Below are 21,177 nucleotides of genomic sequence, written 5' to 3' on the forward strand. Positions count from 1 at the left end.
TCTTGGAAGATGTTAATCTAATATTGACACCTACATGATGGGAGTTGGAGTCAACAATACCTCTAGAGCCACAGGGTTCCCATTCTTGAATTAACCCAAAATGCCAGTGTGGCGATCACACAGGGTCCCCGGACGTTTCACCGTCTATTGATCCCTGTGCCACCATTTTATTTCTCGCTGCCATCACCCAGGCCCTACCTGGTACAATACTGAGTCCAGTCAGGGTTAAAATGGAACGTTAACTTCTGTTTATTTATTGCAGTTTAACAAGTGTGTGGTTTCATAAACGGTATCGGTCAATTACAATCATGGGTTGCCAATCCAGACCTATAACTTCCGCTACCTGCTCTCACTCACTAAACCACCTCTCAGATATTTACTTGTCTTCCTAGCCCCTAACTGTTCCTGACTCAGCTTATTTCGCCACACTAACTCAACCTACCTACAGACTCTATCCCAATTCACTCCCACTCCAACCAACCACCCAACTCCCAACAAACTCCCCCTTTGCCCCTCCCAGAGCTGGTTTTATAGTCCCTCTGACTCCACCCCCTGGGTTCTGATTGGGTAACTTGTTTAACTATTTCACCTCCAGCACTCTCATATGTTAATGTCACAGCCAGTAACAGGGAGTTGGCACCCAGGGACAGCCTCAGCTCCTCTCAAAAATATTCCAGAAAAGCCAGACTTTCATCTGGCACACGAAGTCATGCAATGTTAGTGCCAGGTGGGCCTCCCTGGGTTGACAGTATTTGTCTGCCCCAAGCAATAGAAAAAAGTGTTTTAAATTTGTTTAAAAAAACAAACAAACCAGGGCCAGGACTGTGGGGTTTTTCTTTCACAGAATGTCTACTTTGATTTTGGACTAGATTGTGATCCTCATATTTTTATCATACCCTCCATTATTTCTCCGATGAAAACAGGGATGTCCTAAGGGAAAGTGGAACATTCCAGGATCAAATCAGAAACCGGGATGGTTTCTGTAAATCTGGGAATGTCCCTGGAAAACGGGAACACTTGGAGGGTCTGGTCCCACAGAAGTGTTGAGAAAATCAGGATTGTAATATAACAATTAATCAGTCTGTGGGTATCAATTAATCAGTCTGTGGCTTGGGCAATCCAACAGCTTGACAAAGCTATCTTGAACTGATAAGACTTGGGAAGATTTCTAGTCATTTATACGTGTCATATGGGAGGAGGCAATGAAAGACTAGGAGCTTGAAGGTTTTCATTTGCTCCTAGGTCAGGTCTAGTGCACTTAGCTATAGGGGGGGAAAAAAATCACACTATGATCCTGCCGGTGACCTCTCTTCTGACCTGGAAGATGAGATTGCTGGCTTTCTCCCCAACACCCTGACAAACGGAGGTGATTAAGCATTGGTGTCGGTTTAGTCACATGCCTTTGCTAAACAGAGATGGCTAACTGTGCCAAAAGGCACTTGATTTATTCCTGATGCCGCAACGTTGATGGGACTCAGAATCAAGGACCAAGAGAAGAAAAGAGAGCTTTATATCACCAGTAGCTATTTAACCCAAAGTGTCACGGCCAAAGCTTAATATCCACATCAGCTAAATTAATAGTTCTTCCCCCACCCCACCCAAACAAAGCATAATGACTGAAATCAATCAAATCCCCCAGCCTTAGTCTTTAGGGCTATTTGACACCAATTCAATTAACCACCAATTGTCCGACAAACAAAGTTGCATGTACAGCACTGAAGTTCAAAACCATTCATACACTTAGACTACACAACAAGGCAAGGAAACTCGACATTTTCAAACCATATTAGATCAATTTCAAAAATTAATTTAAGATTAAATGAAGAATGACTTCTGCTTTGAGGCAGCAACGGTCTAGTAAATAAAGATTTAGCGGTCAAATTTTCAGTTGGAATAGCCTTTATGTATATATGGAGAGACATTGATGGACTGCCTTTTAAAAAAATAAAAATCATGTTCTTGGTCACAGACCAAACAAGAAATCTATTCCATTCCCTCTAGGGCTGCATTCCCACCCTTCCAAACTTTAAAGTTCGCCAATGGATAGTTTTCAATTTGCATAGATTAGAGCAACTTGCACAAAGGAGCAATCACCATTTCTCTTCCTCTGGGAGAAGTGGTAACTTTCATACCATCGACAGAGGGATTCATCTAGCAATTTAATCTACAATCTGAACCCGCTTCCATGGTCCATAGTTATATCAGCCACAGTACACATGTTTGTTCTCTGGAAGCCCTCAGGTTTCTGCTTGATTAGAGCAACTTCCCAATGCCACCTGGTCGCTGGTCTGCAGCAGAGAAAATTGTTAGCGGAGAAGTTAACTGAAAACTCTCATTGGAAGTTGAACAGTCATAATGTGCTGCTTGCGGCTATGTGCACTGTTAAGTTAGAAATTTGTCAGTTAAGGGGGGGTGGGGATTCCAAACAAATGTGGTGTACACATGTCAAACCAATTTAGGAATACAGGAGGGTTCGGCATGACAGACTTAAATTTAGAAGTGGATGTGAGCCCTGCGCCAGGCAAAAAATGTATGATACCGCAACCGTTAGCTCTTGGTCCTCACAGCACAGCGGCGCAAGAGACAACGAAGAAACAAACAAACAAACAAAATCATATCTGATTCCTAAGCCAAGCATCTGCATTCCTCTGTGACATAAAACATGGATACGAAGTGATGTCACACTAATGGAACAATACAGAAGTTCCAAGTAAGATTGTTTTCCACTTGGTTAGCCAAAGCATCTGAGGGGCAGAGGGGAAACGATGAAGAAAGAAAAACACAAAGAAATTTCCAACAAAGATGCTCACAGCGATAGCTCCAGCCTGCCACCTTTTATAAAGTCATTCTTGCAGATACAGACAACCTAGAAAGTTTGCGCTATAGACTACAGGCATGTGGGGAACCAAAGAGCTACTCAAAAACAGCAGCCTATCAATTTCCCTTTGTGCAAATTTGGTGTTTCGGAGACTGTTCTCTCTAGGCAACCTCTCTAGGAGGTTGTTTCTTTAGTGTTTTTTTTCTTTTTTGGAATCAGCTGTGTCCTTACCTTTATTGCTGGGTTGACTAAAGGTAAAGGGACCCCTGACCGTTAAGTCCAGTTGCGGCTGACTCTGGGGTTGCGGCACTCATGTTGCTTTATTGGCCAAGGGAGACGGCATACAGCTTCTGGGTCATGTGGCCAGCATGACTAAGCCGTTTCTGGTGAGCCAGAGCAGTGCACAGAAACGCCGTTTACCTTCCTGCTGCAGCGGTACCTATTTATCTACTTGCACTTTGATGTGCTTTTGAACTGCTAGGTTGGCAGGAGCAGGGACCGAGCAACGGGAGCTCACCTTCTGATCGGCAAGCCCTAGGCTCTGTGGTTTAACCCACAGTGCCACCTGCGTCCCTGCTGGGTTGACTAGCACAGTCAAATGATGGTTAAAACGTTGCACTAAAAGTTGTTGAATGCAGACAAGTAGCTGTGGGTGGTAGGCTCAATGACAGGTCCCAAGCTCCAGCATTTCAAGATAACAAGGATCTCAGGTTGATCAGCTCAGAAAGGCTTCTTTCATGGGACCCCTTTCCCTATATTTCCCCATCATCAATGGCACAGGATACAGCACGAGGGTGCTCCTCTTCTGTGCTGCCTTTGACTTTGCTCAGTCTTAGCCGTCTATCTGGCACATATCTGCTGGGAGAACGGCTCCAGTGGAAATGCATTTTGCCCGCATATCTGCAACGATGCCAGTGTTTCTTGCATTCTACCAGTGCAGTAGGATTCCCACAGCCTCACTGTTGATGCAACATTGGTATAAGATTGCACCCTTAGACTTTCAAAAATTAGTTTTCTTAGGGGGAACGTACCACCATCTGCTAACATTTTTGCCTGGTAAGCTGCCCATCTTATTGTAAAATTCTTTCAGAGGAGCGTAACACTAGTTTTCTTTCCAGATTATTATTTGCTTCCAGGAAGGCATGCTTTGCCATTCCTCATACATCCCCCCCCCCCCGGTAAGCAGAAAACTAGCAAGTCAGGAAGGGTATAATTCTTCTATATGCTAGCTTTCTACAGGGTTTTGATGTGGGAAGGCATATAAGCATACGATTCCCCCACCCCGCCGCCATTTATGTTCAGAAGTCACACAGTCCCGGGAGGAGCGTTTTATGAACGCCACAATTCAACTGTTGAACAACAATGGAAAAACTGAAGCATTCCCTTGATTCATCCTGGGCCTGTTTGAATTTTTTATTCTTTGCTAACATGAGATTTGTACTTGACAACTTTCCGCCTAAGGACGGATTCCCATTCCTATTTTCACACGGTCAAAGTCGGAACAAATTGGCATTTCTGTCAAATGGTGCTGAATCTGAACCAGAGCTGTAAACAGCCCCGCTTTTGAGACCATAGTTGAGTACAGTCAATCCTCGGTTCTTGAACAGCTCCGTTTTCAAACATTTTGGATCTCGAACACCGAAAACCCAGAAGTAACTGCTCCGGTTTTCGAACGCTGAATGTGGTACACGGTTTCTGTTTTGAGTTTCCCCACTGTATTGAGGCTTCTGCTTTGAGAACCTCAAAGCCAAAGTGAGAGCATTTGGGTCAAAATTAAGGGAGAGAAGAATAACAGTGACCTCATTGTGGGAGTTTACTATGAGTTGCTCCTCAAAGTCAAGTCGCAACTGTATTAACGGTGTTAAGAAAAAGGAAACAAACTTGCAAGACGTTTTCGTTTTTCGTCTTGCGAAGCAAGCCCATAGGGAAATTCGTCTTGCGAAGCACCTCAAAAAACGCAAAACCCTTTCGTCTAGCGAGTTTTTCGTCTTGCGAGGCATTCGTCTTGCGGGGCACCACTGTAATAATCCACGTCATCCCTATCTCTCGAAAGAGTCCCTGGAATTCTTGAATTCATCCTTGGACTGGTCCTTTAGTAGTTAGGAGTCTGGCGGCGATAAAGGCATTTTACCCCCCTCCCCCCGAAAGCAACCTCAGGTGTTATAACTTGGAGTGGTTGTGGTTAAATAGCATGTTTGATATAGGCTTTGGACGAGGTAGTATGGCCAATGTTTGACTCCTGCCTCCTTTTTCTGTGCCATCTCCTTGTGCTTTACTCGAGTCTTCACAAACCCATTCAAGCCATATGGCCTTACTGGTGTTTTTTGTTGTTACCAGAGGGAACTCTGGAGGTTCCTCACTGTGACAAGTGAGGTTACAGGGAACCAGGTAGAGGGCCTTCTTGGTGGTGGCGCCCTCCCTGTGGAACGCCCTCCCATCAGATGTCAAGGAAATAAACCACCACCTGACTTTTAGAAGACATCTGAAGGCAGCTCTGCATAGGGACATTTTTCATGACCAATGTCTTACTGTGTTTTAATTTGTTGGAAGCGGCCAAACTGGCTGGGGCAAGCCAGTCAGATGCATGGCAAATAAATAATAATTTGTTGTTCTTGTTCGGCCGAACAATGAAGCCCATATCTGACTTGGGCTGGTAGGAAGAGGAAGGGCTAAGTCACCACTGCCCAGAGGAGGCGAGACTGAGAAGCCCTTCCATCTTGACCTCGCTTCTCTCTTGACATGAAATTTATGATATCTGGAGCGGAAGGGATAGGGCAAATCCCAAGGTAGAAAGGGTCATTCTTCAGATGAACTCCTCCTCCACAACAGGAAATTTTAGTTGCTGGAAATGAGGCCTTATCTGAATTGGTTACACCAAATAGCATCAGCATTGCTGAATGGGACCTTGCTATAGCACTACTCCCTTGTGCCTGAGGCACTGAGGACTGCTGATTCCCATGCTTTGACACCTGGCACTAGGGGCCGGCCCTTATATTTAACTCATTGAACATGATGTTTCAATTGTCATTAACACAATTCGTTATTTTATTTGGCAAGATTTATAACTTTTAATAGATGGGTGGGGTATAAATAAAACATTGTTATCATCATTAATCACTAAGTAGTTTACTATAGAACAGTATATTCATCAACTATATATTTTGGAAAGCTTTTTTTGGTGCTTTCTGCTGTATGCATTTGCACACCTCTTAATAATAATTATCAATAATAATTTATTATTATAATAAATTTTTATTTGTATCCCACCCTCCCTGACTGAAACCGGGCTCAGGGTGGCTAACAACAAATATATAACACTGGTATAAAATCAAACAATAATTAAATTACCTCCTAAAAACAAGTCAGGATCAAAGATATTATACTCTATGGTGGTCCTAAGATGAAGAAGCAAGTTTATGTCAATGTGATTCTGTTTTGAATCAGGATGGCAGACTAGACCTTTCAAAACTGCACTTTTTTTTTTTAAGTCTTAGAATTCCCGAACACCAGGCACTTTCCGCTCGCTAATTTTTTAAAATAAAAAAAACCAGTAGCCATATGAAAATTATCAAATCTGTAAATAAAATTAATCAATGTTGTAAGCAGCCTCCGGCGCTACAAAACTCAGAAATGTTAAATTAGCACATGCTTCTTTAAGGATCTGCAAGCTTTCGGTTAGTCATTCTATTATCTCTTAACGTTGATGCCAAGAAATTTTGGGAGTAAAAAAATTGAAAACTGAAGCCTATACATTAAAGGTGAGACAAATTTTGCTGCTCTGTAGATGTGCTGCCTTGGGACGTCTTACAGTTTTGCAGATATGCTGGCACACAAAACTCTTAGAAGACATGCTACTTCACTATTTCCCCTAAATACTACTGCCCCTAGAGACTGTATGGGGTGCTTGGGTGCAGTTAGGCTGGTCCTGCCTAATGACCCATATCTGACAGAAGTATTTCCGCATATGGGTCTTTTTCAATATCTTCTCAATCTCACCCCTCTTTCTTTCCTTCCTTCCAGCACGTTGCATGACTCACTGCAACTGAGTTCTCCTTCAAACGGGAACTTCAGGAAGGATGTCAGAAACCCCCAAACTGTGCTTAATATTTCTTGGAAGTCATGAACCGTTTTCATTATCAAAGCATTCAAGCTTCATGAGCAATATTTATGATGGAAATAAAACTGACAGCTCTTAATATTTTTTTATTTGAAGAAAAAAAAAAACCCAAAACCCCATAATTATGGAAACCAAACCAAAACGGGGTTTTGTTTTGTTTTTTTGACACAGGGCATCTGTAGGGAAATCAAAGCTCTTACCAGCAATAAAGTGACCTTGTTAAACTTTACCCTCTTTCTCTATTTCGGAAACAGGGCAAATTATAAAGCAGAGTCACTTTGACAAATGAATAGGTACGTAAACATAATAAATCCTTTAAAAGCCATTCACTTCTCTTCACTAAGTTAATATGAGCATCGCACTCTTAAATAGGGAAAACCTTAGTTCACTTGCAAAAAAAAAGAGGGAGGGAGGGGGGACAAAGCAGACATGGAGTTTCTTTCAAGCCACACTTAAGTGCCGTCTTGGGAAGGTGAGTTGTCCGACAACATTAAGCAAACATTTTAGTCAGGCATCACACAGGAAAATAAACAGTAGCAGAGGAAATGTGAAAATAGTAGAGGCTGCTATTCCTTGGCCTCCTTTCCTGGAAGGCAGGTGGTAAAATATAATGTGTTTCCACAGGTAAGGGAAACACTCTCCTGAAACTATATATTATGGAATATCATTCCTAACGTCAAATAGCATAGCTAACAACAACTGTGCAAGCGCAGGAACATTTGAGCTATGCTGTCACTGGGTTTTCTAGCAAGCTAGAAAAAGACAGGAGCTGCAAAGAAGGCATTCCAATTTGCAGAAGACTGTGGGCATATCTGCTTGTTCTGGGGCAATGACTCGCTATGCTTATACAACTTCTCTCTTTGCTCAAATGTACCTTGGAGCTCAGCCATATACCATGCCATTCAGAAAGTATGATGATGATGAAGAAGAAGAAGAAGAAGAAGAAGAAGAAGAAGAAGAGTTTAGATTTGATATCCCGCTTTAGCCACTTTGAGACCCCTAAGGAGTCTCAAAGTGGCTAACATTCTCCTTTCCCTTCCTCCCCCACAACAAACACTCTGTGAGGTGAGTGGGGCTGAGAGACTTCAAAGAAGTGTGACTGGCCCAAGGTCACCCAGCAGCTGCATGTAGAGGAGCAGGGAATCGAACCCGGTTCACCAGATTACGAGACTACTGCTCTTAACCACTACACCACACTGGCTCAAAGTGAAAGGGCACCATACAGGAGTGCCAGCTTGGCCCCGCGGCCATGGGTGCCCAGGGCCATGGGTGCCAGGCAGCGTGCATGGCCCTGGCACCGAAATTTGTGGGTGCCTAGCCCCAGGAAGTTGGCATCTATGGCACCATAGGATATCTGAGTGGAAGACATATGAAAAAGGTAGCACGGGAATGTTTCTACACCACCATGGAAAGGACCATTTACAGCACGATTATGAAAGTTTGTACATATTTTCCACAAAACTTTTGTAGCAGGTTGTACAAAGCTTATTAGATCCACGCTTTGACACTGTCAGAGCTCTCATTTTTGGAACTGAGATTAGTTGTTCCAATGAAATAAGCAAAACCGATGTCCAAGTGAATTTACTGAGGATCAGGGCATCACTCTCATACCCACTCTTTTCACAATTCCTATTTGTTAGCTCTTAGTGTTAACCAAACAACAGCTGTGCATTACTAATTCATGCATGAATCACTGTGATGCACAGTACTGTATAATGAATCATGCTTAACACACACAAGATACACTCCTGGGTTTCCGCTTTTCTTTTTGTTGAGGTTCAGCTGAAATAAACAAGAGGTCTGTGTTGAAAAGACAACAATATGTGTCCAGGGGGAATTCTGAAAAATCGGCACAACTTTTTTGGCAATTTTCCCTCCCCCCCTCCCAAGAAAAGCCCAACAACTTCTTTTGTGTCCAGATTTTTACTTCTTCAAATACGGCAACCCTAATTTAATGCTTAAGAATAAAATTTAAAATATCTACTACCATAATTACTTTGACCATTTCCTAATGGTGGCAGCAGCAGTGCCATGGAAGGATTTTTATTATTTTTAACCAGCTCCTGAAGCTTAAAATCTTATCTGAGCACTGGCGGTGTTTAAAAAGCTCCGAACTAGAAAGGATAACATCCCACCCACCATTGTTTCATTCTAGCCAGAATTATCTGTATCTGAAGGCCTTGAATGATGAAAAGTACCAGCTCATATTACAAAACTGGCCTATTCAACGTGGGCTGAATGGATCCCCTCAGAACTAGATGAAGCAGTCATCTAATGGTCTTGTCACATCGGCAATATGTAAGTTAACCCACATTTATTATCAAAATGCTGTGTAATGTATATAAAGTAGGGACATATTAGGAATGTAGGAAGCTGCCTTAAATTGAACTAGACCAGGGGTCAGTAAACTTAAATATATATATAAAATTGAATACCACACATGACCAGCAGTGGAAAAATTTAACTGTCCCAAGTGGACAGTTTATGGTGCCTCAGACACATATTTCAATATTACAAATAAATCAGACCTTAGACTGTGTTAACAGCAAGTTCCATTCCTGATTCAACACTCATTGCTTAATATCAGTAATAGACAACCGGTGGCCTGTGTGCAAAAACCACCACTAACTCAAATCTTGTAACAAATCAAAAGGGACCTTTTAGCTTCTGCGAATCTCTTAACTACAGGCTTCAGAGAGCCAGGACTTTCTTTCTGAAGACTCTGTCTTCAACCCTGGAAAAGCGTTGCGCTGGCTTTTAACCTCTCCCCAAGGCCAAAAGTGAAAGGAGGAGGAAAGGAAATGAGAAAGCTTTGCTGCTCTGCCCAAAACTGGCCCTCTAATTGCCAACTATTAGGCTTTTATACCCATCAATATGATTTTCTTAATATACAGCAGGAAGAAGAAGACTGTTACTGAAAAAAACAAAACGGAGCAAAGAAACCATTTCAAATGCTGTTTCCCAAGATAAGATTCCTCCCCGCTCCCTGGTCTCTTCCACCATTTCCAAGTATCATAAAATAAACCGTCTCCATTACTCCCCTGGTCAATAAACAGGTTAAACAAACAAGGAAATTCCTCAAGAGAAGCCACAGATTCAAGACTGCAAAGACCAGCCACGTATAGGCTATTCAGAGGGAAGGGTTGTTGTTTTTTCATTTTTGCTTACTGTGCTTATCTGTATCTTCATTGTCATCCAGAAGTTAACCTCTGACCTACAAGCCTGCCTCTCAAAAAAAGAGAAAGACTCGCAATGTTTATCCATTATGTAATGTCTGTGCTTTTGTGGAAATTTTACTGAAACAAATGGAGGAAGTTTGCCCGTCAAGCTAGTGGACAATAAATCCTGTGCTGTATAGACACAGGCCTGTCTGCCCTCACCTTAAAAACCAATACATACACGTTTGCCGGAAAATATTTTTTCAGGTGGTACATTAATAAAATTGATAGAAATATGTACTGCTCTTTTAAAGCATGCTACAAAGTAACAATGGATTGCATTCAACCAAGCTGTCATACCTGACTCATTGCAATCGATGGACATGATCAAATAAGGTCCATTGATTACAGCAGGTCTACTGTGAGTAGGATGACTTGGTTGGATAAAATCCAAACTACATTGCAAACGGTTTTCTTTTTGTAGAAGCCCACTTTCTAGAAGAGCTTGCATCTAGCAGCTTATACTGTTTCTACAACTGGAGAAAAATCTGAAGGCTTCTGAATAGACCAAGTTGGGAAGTTCCATTATTTTCCAAGGGGAAATGCTTGGGGATTTCATCTGTGTAGCAATCTGTGTAAAAGTGTAAGGCTGGAGATGTCTACTGAAGAAGCTACTTTAAAGAGTCATGGCTTCACCCCAGAGAGTTCTGGGAGCTGCAGTTTGTTAAGGATGCTCAGAGTTCTTAGGTGTTATGTACTGAGTTGAATAGGATCCAAAATGCAGCAGTCTGATTGGTCCTAGAACAACAGGATTCAGAATGCAGCAGTCTGATTGGTCCTAGAACAATAGGATTCAGAATGCAGCAGTATGATTGGTCCTCCAGGTGGAAGTGAATCCGCAACCTGATTGGCCTACAGGAGAATCCCGGAATTAGCCAATCACGTGGGGCCCATTGTGTAAATAATGTATATAAAGCAGACATTCTGGGGGAACTTCCATTCCTCCTCACCACTATGAGCTGAATAAAGAGTATGAAATCCACTCTCGACTCTGAGTATATTTCATTAGGAGACACCTATTTCTTTCACAAAACTACAATTCTCAGAGAGGTATAAGAATCAATCCCTCTTCAAAGGGAAATAATCTTTTTAATGTGAGTGTTATCTGGATCAGCACCAGGGTTGTGTAGTGAGGAGCACAGGCTAATGCAATTTCAGTTGTTGAGTCTTCCTATGTACCTGGGAGCAAAATCTTGATTTTAGCAAAAGTCTCCCATTAACCAACAACACAACCAGAATCATGCCCCAGGTCCCGCTTTTTCTTAATGGTGCTTTGCTTTTTGGCCTGGGTGGAAATAGGGCTGGGTGCTTAGGTCTTGCTATAATTAAGTTTTCTAAATCTCATTTCCTTTTCAGAGGAGAGAAAACATATTGTTGTGAGTAAGCTCCGGACGTGGTAACGAGTCCCTGGCAGGTTAGTTTGTTCTGACAGATGCATAACTTTTAAGGAAACTTTTTACCATCTTTTCTGCCCTTCATCGTGGTTTTTATTGCAATTACAGCAATGAGGCAGATGTTCGTGCCAAAGGTAACACACATACATTTTTTAATGAGTTGACACAAACTTCCTGGAGAGGAGGAATAAATTCATTTGCTGAATATTTCTGAGCCATACCTAACAGGTTATTAAAGGGCAAGAGGATATGGCCCTAACAAAGTTTGTTCCCATTTTCTTTCCCCGTACAAATTCACAGAGGTAAAGTGGAGTTAGAATAGGCAAGATTGCCGACCAAGATACTGTCAGTTATTGCTAATCCGAAGCATATGCTACGGGCCACGCCACTTCCTAGATTACTTACCTATACAGGAAGGTCTAAGAGCTTGTTGCTATATAAAACTCTTTCCCTCTCAAAGTCTTAATGTTTGTGGGCATTTCCTTTGAACTCAGTCAACCACAATGATTCATTTCCAGCGAAGGCCACTCATTGAAATCAATGGGTACTTAATTTTATTTAAAGGCAGCTAGCAAAGTACAGCCAAATAAAACTAGTCACTCTCAATACTGGCTAATTACGTAAAGAGATTTCGAAAGCTGTCAGAGAGGGGACCAAATCCCAAAATGGTGTAACGCTATTGGAGCCAAAGGAGCTCTTTTGCTGCATTGCAACAGCGAAGTTTCCAGTGCTTCGCCCAAATACCACAGCGTTCTCTCTCCTTGTGCCTGAAATCATTCCCTTAGCCAGAACAAAGCAATTTCTGAGTCCCAGGTTGCTTAAAATAAGGTCTGTCTCTGGCCTGTGAGTCCCACCTCAGGTATGGATGGAGAACTGTTGGCCCAAAATTGTCACGGAAGAACGTTCACCTGGCCATATAGGCTTTACCTTGTCCTTCCTACAAAATTAATAATTAACCTCTCATAGACTTTTTGCATGAAATACACACACACACACACACACACACACACACACACACGGTTTTGCTGGGTGTTATACTAGATTGGACAAAGTGAATATTGTCTTTATATAGCAGACAGATGAAGAACTGGGAGTTGTTTATTTTCTCAATCTTATTTTGCTATCTTTCTCTTTTAACCTATTTTTGACACTTTAAAAAAAGTTCTTTCTCCCTCCCCTCCATTTCTTTCTCCCTTCCCTCCCTTTTTGTATTTTTACAGTGGTACCTTGGTTCTCAAACTTAATCCATTCCGGAAGTCTGTTTCAAAACCAAAGCATTCCAAAACCAAGGTATGCTTTCCCATAGAAAATAATGCAGAATGGATTAATCCATTCCAGACTTTTAAAAACAACCCCTAAAACAGCAATTGAACATGAATTTTACTATCTAACGAGACCATTGATCCATAAAATGAAAGCAGTAAACAATGTACTGCGGTCGCAGAATCAATCAATCAGTAGCTGAACTGGGTTCCACATAGTCACAAAAACAAAACAAAAAAGCCGCAAAAACAAAAATACAAAATAAATAGCAAAAACAGAGAGACCTCAGCATAACACTCAAGACAGAAGTGTGGCACTCAAGAAGGAAGCACAACACTCAAAACGGAGCATGTTTGGCTTCCGAAAAAAGTTTGCAAACTGGAACACTTACTTCCAGGTTTGCAGTGTTTGGGTTCCAAGTTGTGTGAGTACCAAGGTGTTTGAGAACCAAGGTACCACTGTATTGCATTTAGATAAAAGTCTTGGTTTGGTTAAAATAAAGGAAAATATATTAAGTTTTGTATTTTCCTCTTTAAACCATAATAAAATTTATTTTAAAAATAAATTAATCAAGGGGTGTTGAAAAAGACAATTCCTCTCAGCATGTCTCGATTTCACTTGAGCAGTAAGTCTGCATGCATTCTGCCAAATGTGGTCTTTCTGAATGCAGGTTTCTTTCTCTGCCATCCCAATTGATGACGTAACACTATCTGATGATGTTTGAGACACAACTGCCATATCTTTATTATAAAGCCAAGTTGGGTGTGCTTCTTCTGGTTTCTCTATTACTGACTGTTATGAAATTTTCACTGCACTCCAATGCGGGGGCTGGAGTGGCCCATGTTTCCATCAACGGTGCCCTGCGATGAGTTGCGCCCGATCGTCACCGTCGCCTGGCGCATCACAAACTCCACATTGCAGCCCTGCAGGCGTGCCAGATCGGGGATCGGGGCCGGCACCAGGCCCTGGGAGGCGAGGTGGGCACCCCGGAGGCAGCGGCAGGGGTGTGGTGTGCTGCAGTGCCAGCAAGTCCCTCGTGCTGGGCCTGTCCTCGCCCGCGGCTGCAGCCATTTCCCCAGCGCAGTGGGCAGAGGCAGTGGTCAAGGCAGGCAGGCAGGGCCACTGACTACGCACTGCTGGCCTCTGGGGCGGGGAGGTGGGCGGGCAGGCGGGTGGGGAGAGGTCTGCACAGGTGGGCAGGAAGAGGCCCGGGCTGCCCAGTTGGTGCGCAGGCAGACGGGCGAGGAGGCCGCAAGCAGGAGACGGGGCACACGGGGTCCAGGGCACGTGGGGTGCCTCTCTCCTCTGCAATCCCCTTCCGATCCCGGGCAGGCCGGATCCAGCCCGCGAACCATAGTTTGAGGACCCCTGATCTAGTCCAACCCCCTGCAATGCAGGAATATGCAACTGTCTCGTACAGGGATCGAACCTGCAACCTTAGCTTTATCAGCACCGTGCTCTACCCTATGGAGCTATCCAGGCAGATCTTGGCTGTGAAAGCAGAAAGCAGGACTACATGAGGTTTTGTCTAATCCAACAAGGCTCTTCTTAGGTAAACGCTGGAAAGAACGGCACTCAGAAGGCTATTCTGAAAATCCATGAGTTTTCCCTAAAACAGCAATTTATTCCTTTTTTTGGAGACAAGGCATTTTCGTTTTTCTTCAATTCTGTACTGAGGAAAACAACCAGAACCACCGCTATACGCTCAAATCCTTAAAAACTTCTTATCACTAGGTTATTGTCCCCTTAACATCCATATCCTTCAAAACAGCATGCTAGACAGGAATATTTAGGGGGAAAGAGGAAGTATTACTCGCTGTTTCTACTTACCAACAGAATCGAAATTGAGAAAATCTATAGTAGTCGCTAGTGTAGCGTCATCTAGGTGCAGTATGACAGATGCCAAACGTAACATGAAGTGTTTTATTCTGTCTGGGAGAAACGATGCGAAGTAGGAAAGCATGTACAAGGGATAACGAAACCAGGTGAGCAGGGGTGTCATGATCTTGCCTTGTGGGGACGCAGCCATACGTTCCACTGTAGGAAACAGCAGCAGACTGCGGAGAATCTGAAAAGACATGAAAGGGAAAATGGTCAAACAACGTGCGACTCAGAGAAAAGGCAGAATTTGACTAGTTCTCACTCCCACTGCCACGGATGAATATATTCCTGAATGGAAGCTTATGCTGCAATCCTATATACTCTTACCTGGGAGTAAGCACCATTGAGCTCAATGGGACTTACTTCTGAGTAGACATGCATCTCACTGCGTTGTAAAGTAGCAAAAACATCAAACTCCCTCCCTAGAGTCACTAAGGTTTCTTCCAATCTTCAGATAACAATGGGTCACTGTGCCTCTTTGAGTTCTTAGAAACAAACCCTTCCCAAACTCGATTCACTTTCTCCTGGGAAAATATGTACCCTCCGCAACCAGAAGTCAAGGTAAAGGTAAAGGGACCCCTGACCGTTAGGTTCGGTCGCGAACGACTCTGGGGTTGCGGCGCTCATCTCGCTTTACTGGCCGAGGGAGCTGACGTTTGTCTGCAGACAGTTTTTCCGGGTCATGTGGCCAGCATGACTAAGCCGTTTCTGGCAAACCAGAGCAGTGCATGGAAACGCCGTTTACCTTCCCGCCAGAGCGGTACCTATTTATCTACTTGCACTTTGCCGTGCTTTCGAAATACTAGGTTGGCAGAAGCTGGGACCAAACAATGGGAGCTCACCCATTGTGAGGATTTGAAATGCCGACCTTCTGATCAGCAAGCCCTAGGCTCTGTGGTTTAGACCACAGTGCCACCCGCATCCCAGAAGTCAAGGTACAAACATGAAAACATCTTTCTTGTCTATGGGGCCGTGAATGCAGATCACCCATTCAAGGGTTTGAAAAAGGGCTTCCCCCCTATTTTACTGAATTCTCTTTCCTTGATCTAAGCAAAATCCCCTTCTTCAACCTAGTAACTCAAAATTCTGAAATACAGTCAGAAAAAAGAATCATCATAATGTATTTTTCATTTATTGTTATCAGTTTTTTCAATTTGTCCCACAGACTCTTGCCAAATAAGAGCTTCGGAATTCCTAGCTGGTGACAGTCAAAGCTTTGCCCCTGGTAAATCCAGCCAATAGTAGCCTTCCTTACACCTAAGTAAGCATGGCATGCAAATATCGCAGCGAGGGATCGCTTGACCATGTCCATCGGAATGACCTGGGAAAACTGGCAGGCAGGGAAAGGCAATCCATGTTATCAGGGGTCGCTGGCACCAAGGACAGATTGCTCATCAAAGCTTCGGCAGCCACAATCATGCATGTGCACATGGTGTGTTTATGCGTGTCTATTCTCTTCTATAAGAGCAAACTGTTTTGAATATGAAATAGAAAACATATGTGGGTGTGCAGATCATTTCCCTCTCATCGAAGGGAATGCAAAGCCCTGCTTTTGTTACGAGCTGACTGGCAGGTGGTTGAAAACGCTTGGAGACTGATATGAAATTCTTAATGTTTGTAGATTTCTGAATCTGCACGAATGTTTTCTTTTAGAGTGCCTGGGACCACCCAGCCAGATGGGTGGGGGTATAAATAATAACATTATTCTTATTCTTATTGTTATCTTGGACTCTTCGCTTGAGACCACCACCATCTTGGAGAAATGAACATATTCAGCTTTCGCCCTTTGCTTCCTCTCCTGCCCATTCATCAAATGTTGGGTGGCATGTTCTTCATTGAAAATGTAGTTATAAATAATAATGCCAATTACAGTGGTACCTTGGGTTACATACGCTTCAGGTTACATACACTTCAGGTTACAGACTCCGCTAACCCAGAAATATTACCTCGGGTTAAGAACTTTGCTTCAGGATGAGAACAGAAATCGTGCTCCGGCGGCACAGCAGCAGCAGGAGGCCCCATTAGCTAAAGTGGTGCTTCAGGTTAAGAACAGTTTCAGGTTAAGAACGGACCTCCGGAACGAATTAAGTACTTAACCCGAGGTACCACTGTATACTAAATTTTAAGGCTGCATAAACTACTATTTTTTTTGGAGGAGAGCTTGGAGAGAGCAGGGTGGGGCTCCAGGGTAACAGAAATTCAGTAGGTATTCTGCTTTGTGGTTCAGCTTTCAAGCATGAGGTCTTATAATTAGACAAAATGGAAAACAAAATGGGAAATGTGTGTGCTTTAGGAGAGAAATATTTTTGTATCTGGATCTTTAGCCGACTCCTTCCAATCACAGAAACTTAAATAGAAAAATTATTCTTAATTAATAGCTCACAATGCATCTTGAATGACTGAAGTTAAGAGACTCACGGGCATCCTTTTAACCATGCTCACTGAGAGCCAGTTTGCAGATGATGGAGCTTTTGCACGTCTTCGTCGGGAGAGATTCCATTTAAACGGAAGTGGCAAAGTGAGAATTGCCTTTTTATGTGACCTCATAGAAGAGGGCAATGAGGAGGAAAGGCTGATGGGCCTCTTAGGTGTGGGCAGAAAGCTAAGTGATTTAAAATAGATAGGCAAGGAAATGTGTAACCTCTTTTGCTCTTTAACGGTATATGATATATCGGTAAAACAACAGCTGATGGGAAACGGGAATTGAACATAAGGAATGGATTGTGAATTACAGATGCCATTATAGATGCCATGTGAATTATAGATGCCATATCAAGAAGCAAAGGGGGGGAAAACCTGATATATATCTAGGATGAAGAGCGAAAAGTCAACTTTTTTTTTTTAAAAGCTGCACACGCAAGATGATAAGAAGATAGGAAAGGGAAATTAACATAGAAATAATAAGCAATGATTTAGAACAGATAGGCAAGGGGTTGTATAAGGGTATACAATATTGTTTGGTAAATATACAAGTAAAGGTAAAGGGACCCCTGACCATTAGGTTCAGTCATGGCTGACTCTGGGGTTGTGGCTCTCATCTCGCTTTATTGGCCAAGGGAGCCGCCGTATGGCTTCCGGGTCATGTGGCCAGCAAGACTAAGCCACTTCTGGCAAACCAGAGCAGCGCACGGAAACGCCGTTTACCTTCCCGCCGGAGTGGTACCTATTTAACTACTTGCACTTTGACGTACTTTCGAACTGCTAGGTTGGCAGGAGCAGAGACCGAGCAATGGGAGCTCACCCCATCGCGGGGATTCAAACCGCCGACCTTCTGATCGGCAAGTCCTAGGCTCTGTGGTTTAACCCATAGCGCCACCTGTGTCCCAAAATATACAAGTAGGAATGGATAAATCAACAGTTGATGGATAATGGGAGTTGAACATAAGGAACAGATCGTGAATCAGGGATAAATGTGCAATACTAAGCTGTAATGGGGGAAAACCAGGAACGCGTCTAGGACGAAGAGAGAAAAGTCAACTTCTTGTATTAAATTTGATGTAGTATGATGTAGCTTGGCATTGATTCATTAAAAAAACTGGAAAAACCAATAAACATCAATAGGCAAAAGAGGTACAGGCAGAAAGCAAGGGGATGGAAATGCTCAGCAGGGGACAAAAATGGAGGGTTGAGGAGGGTCAGTTGGGGGGGAGTGAAAAATGTCACTATTTTCATCTGAGTAATGTTGGAGGGTATGAAAGTATAATCCTGAATTGGCAAGGATATAAACGCATGGCTGGGGTACAGGGTCCGTGGGGAGGAATGTAGGTGAGTGAGGTCAGGTGGAAATGAAATGCAAAAAGAAAACTGCCAGGAAAGCGCTTTTGGATCACATTTAACTTTAAATAGGAATGATAAAATTTCTATGAAAATATTAATATTTAATGCGTTCTATTTAATTATGAATGCAGCCGGCAATCTACCAGCATACATAAATTCTTGAATACGACATAGCTCTTTCTTCCCCTCTTCCAAGGATGTTTCAAAGATGTGAAGAGGCAAGTAACACACCATTGCGTGTCGTCTCATGTGTGGCTTTGACGCTAGGCTTTGCTACATGTGTTTTGACTATTCAGTGTACAAATGTTTCACTTAGTACAGTGGTACCTCGGGTTACATGCGCTTCAGGTTACAGACTCTGCTAACCCAGAAATAGTACCTCAGGTTAAGAACTTTGCTTCAGGATGAGAACAGAAATGGTGCTCCGGCAGCGTGGCAGCAGCAGGAGGCCCCATTAGCTAAAGTGGTGCTTCAGGTTAAGAACAGTTTCAGGTTAAGAACGGACCTCCGGAATGAATTAAGTACTTAACCCGAGGTACCACTGTACAAACGTTTCACTTAGTAATCAATATGTTTTGGACCAAATTTTACACCAATTTACACAAATTACACCAAATTTTAGCTTTCTGACTTTAACAAATGCAGCATAACTATTCTGACCTACAGTGATGCCCAAGTTTCTTTGAAGACATTTCTTTTAATCATAGATGTTATATTTCCATCTCATTGCAGATGAAGTCAGAAGACCACGAGTCTATAAAATATCCTAAGCAGATATTTCAAAACTTGATATAGTATTTATTTAATCATGTTCAGAACCCCACACATTCCTTTAATATTTGCATATTTAGGTCAGCCAGTTAACTGCCACTTCTAAACCCCCACAAAGCTTTAAGAAGATTATAGATTACTCTTTCAAACCATTGGCATATTTTGGGGTGGATCTCAGATCTAGCTCTTCATTTTAACATAAGGAATCTATAGCACCACCTATAGCACCACCTATGTTCTTATGAACCAGTGCAGGATCCCTCACGAGATTCTGAACTTTAAAAGTCATAGTCTAGGCTTACTCCTGTTGCCCACACTCATTATTAACGTATTTCCACTGACTGAGAGGCTTCCTAGATGCTTCTGCCTTGAACTTGAAGCATGGGAAGTCCCAACAAAAAAAAATTTAATTTAGGTAGAATATTTGGACTATTTGATATGTATTTGTATAATGTGGAACATTAAATGTGATTTGATTGGATTGTTAAAATGGGAAACTTAATAAAAATGATTAAAAATAATAATGCTTCTGCCTATCTCCTCTGTTTACCAATCAAAATGATCATTACCAGCAGGTGTCACCTGTGTCTAGCATCTCTCTTCCATAGAAATGGCTTGGGCAGGGCAATAGATTCTACTGACATTTGCCCTTTTTAATCTGTTAGAAGCCATGGAAGAGAAATAAAGCTAGAAGATTATAACTGAGGCGGGGTGGTAGATGAGAAAACTCAACCCACCCTAAGCCCAACAGAACTATGTGTTCTTCCTGCGGGTGTTCATCTTTTGGAGTCTGCAGGGAGAGATTTTCCTCACAGAACACGTTGTAGAAGAAGCAATCTAGCCAGCCTTGTTTCTGGAGGAACCTTTTAAACTTAAGGTAAGGTAAAGGTAAAGGAGACTCTTGAGAGTCCCATGGACTGCAAGAAGATCAAACCTATCCATTCTTAAGGAAATCAGTCCTGAGTGCTCATTGGAAGGACAGATCCTGAAGATGAGGCTCCAATACTTTGGCCGCCTCATGAGAAGAGAAGACTCCCTGGAAAAGACCCTGATGTTGGGAAAGATGGAGGGCACAAGGAGAAGGGGACAACAGAGGACGAGATGGTTGGACAGTGTTGTCGAAGCTACAAACATGAGTCTGACCAAACTGCGGGAGGCAGTGGAAGACAGGAGTGCCTGGCGTGCTCTGGTCCATGGGGTCACGTAGAGTCGGACACAACTAAACAACAACAACAAAGGTAAAGGACCCCTGGACAGTTAAGTCCAGCCAAAGGCGACTATAGGGTTTCGGCGCTCAGCTCGCTTTCAGGCCGAAGGAGCTGGCATTTGTCCACAGACAGCTTTCCAGGTCATGTGGCCAGCATAACTAAACTGCTTATGGCGCAACAGGACACCGTGACAGAAGCCAGAGCGCACGGAAACGCTGTTTACCTTCCCACCACAGCAGTGCCTATTTATCTACTCGCACTGGTGTGCTTTCGAACTGCTAAGTTGGCAGGAGCTGGGACAGAGCAACGGGAACTCACTCCGTCGAGGGGATTCGAACCACCGACCTTCTGATCGGCAAGCGCAAGAGGAAGTGAGGAGAAAGAGTGTGCATGTTTTTTCTCTCTTCATACTGTGCTTTCTCACTTCTCAGAAAAAAGGGACAAACAAGGGAGGCGTTCGTGGTGAGTTCCAGCACCCCTTTTTCTATAAAAATAGCACTGGGGCAGGGGCAGATTTTCTGTCCACTAACCATATGTCACCGATGCCAATCTAGAGGCATCGGGACTGAACTTTAGACCTGCCAAATTACCGAGTTCACTGATGAAACTGAAATGCTTCATCAGACACTAGAGCCAAATAGCTTGTTGGCTCACGCAACGTCAGCAACAGATTCAACGGTGGTTGAGGTTCACTTCCACTCCTGAGGAGGAAATAACTTTGGAGCTTGCT

General features: G+C 43.0%; 1 protein-coding gene across 2 annotated transcripts in view; it reads right to left on the bottom strand.

The window, feature by feature from the left end:
* Positions 1-21,177, bottom strand: part of LDAH (lipid droplet associated hydrolase) — a 92,312-nt gene that overhangs the window by 13,676 nt on the left and 57,459 nt on the right. For both annotated transcript variants that reach the window (XM_080999315.1, XM_080999314.1), the window contains one exon: positions 14,641-14,878. In XM_080999315.1, coding sequence (XP_080855441.1) covers positions 14,641-14,878 — 238 coding nt within the window. The remainder of the gene's footprint in view (positions 1-14,640; positions 14,879-21,177) is intronic.

This window comes from Podarcis pityusensis (genome assembly GCF_964106645.2).
Source record: "Podarcis pityusensis genome assembly, chromosome: 3".
Taxonomy (NCBI): Eukaryota; Metazoa; Chordata; class Lepidosauria; order Squamata; family Lacertidae; genus Podarcis; species Podarcis pityusensis.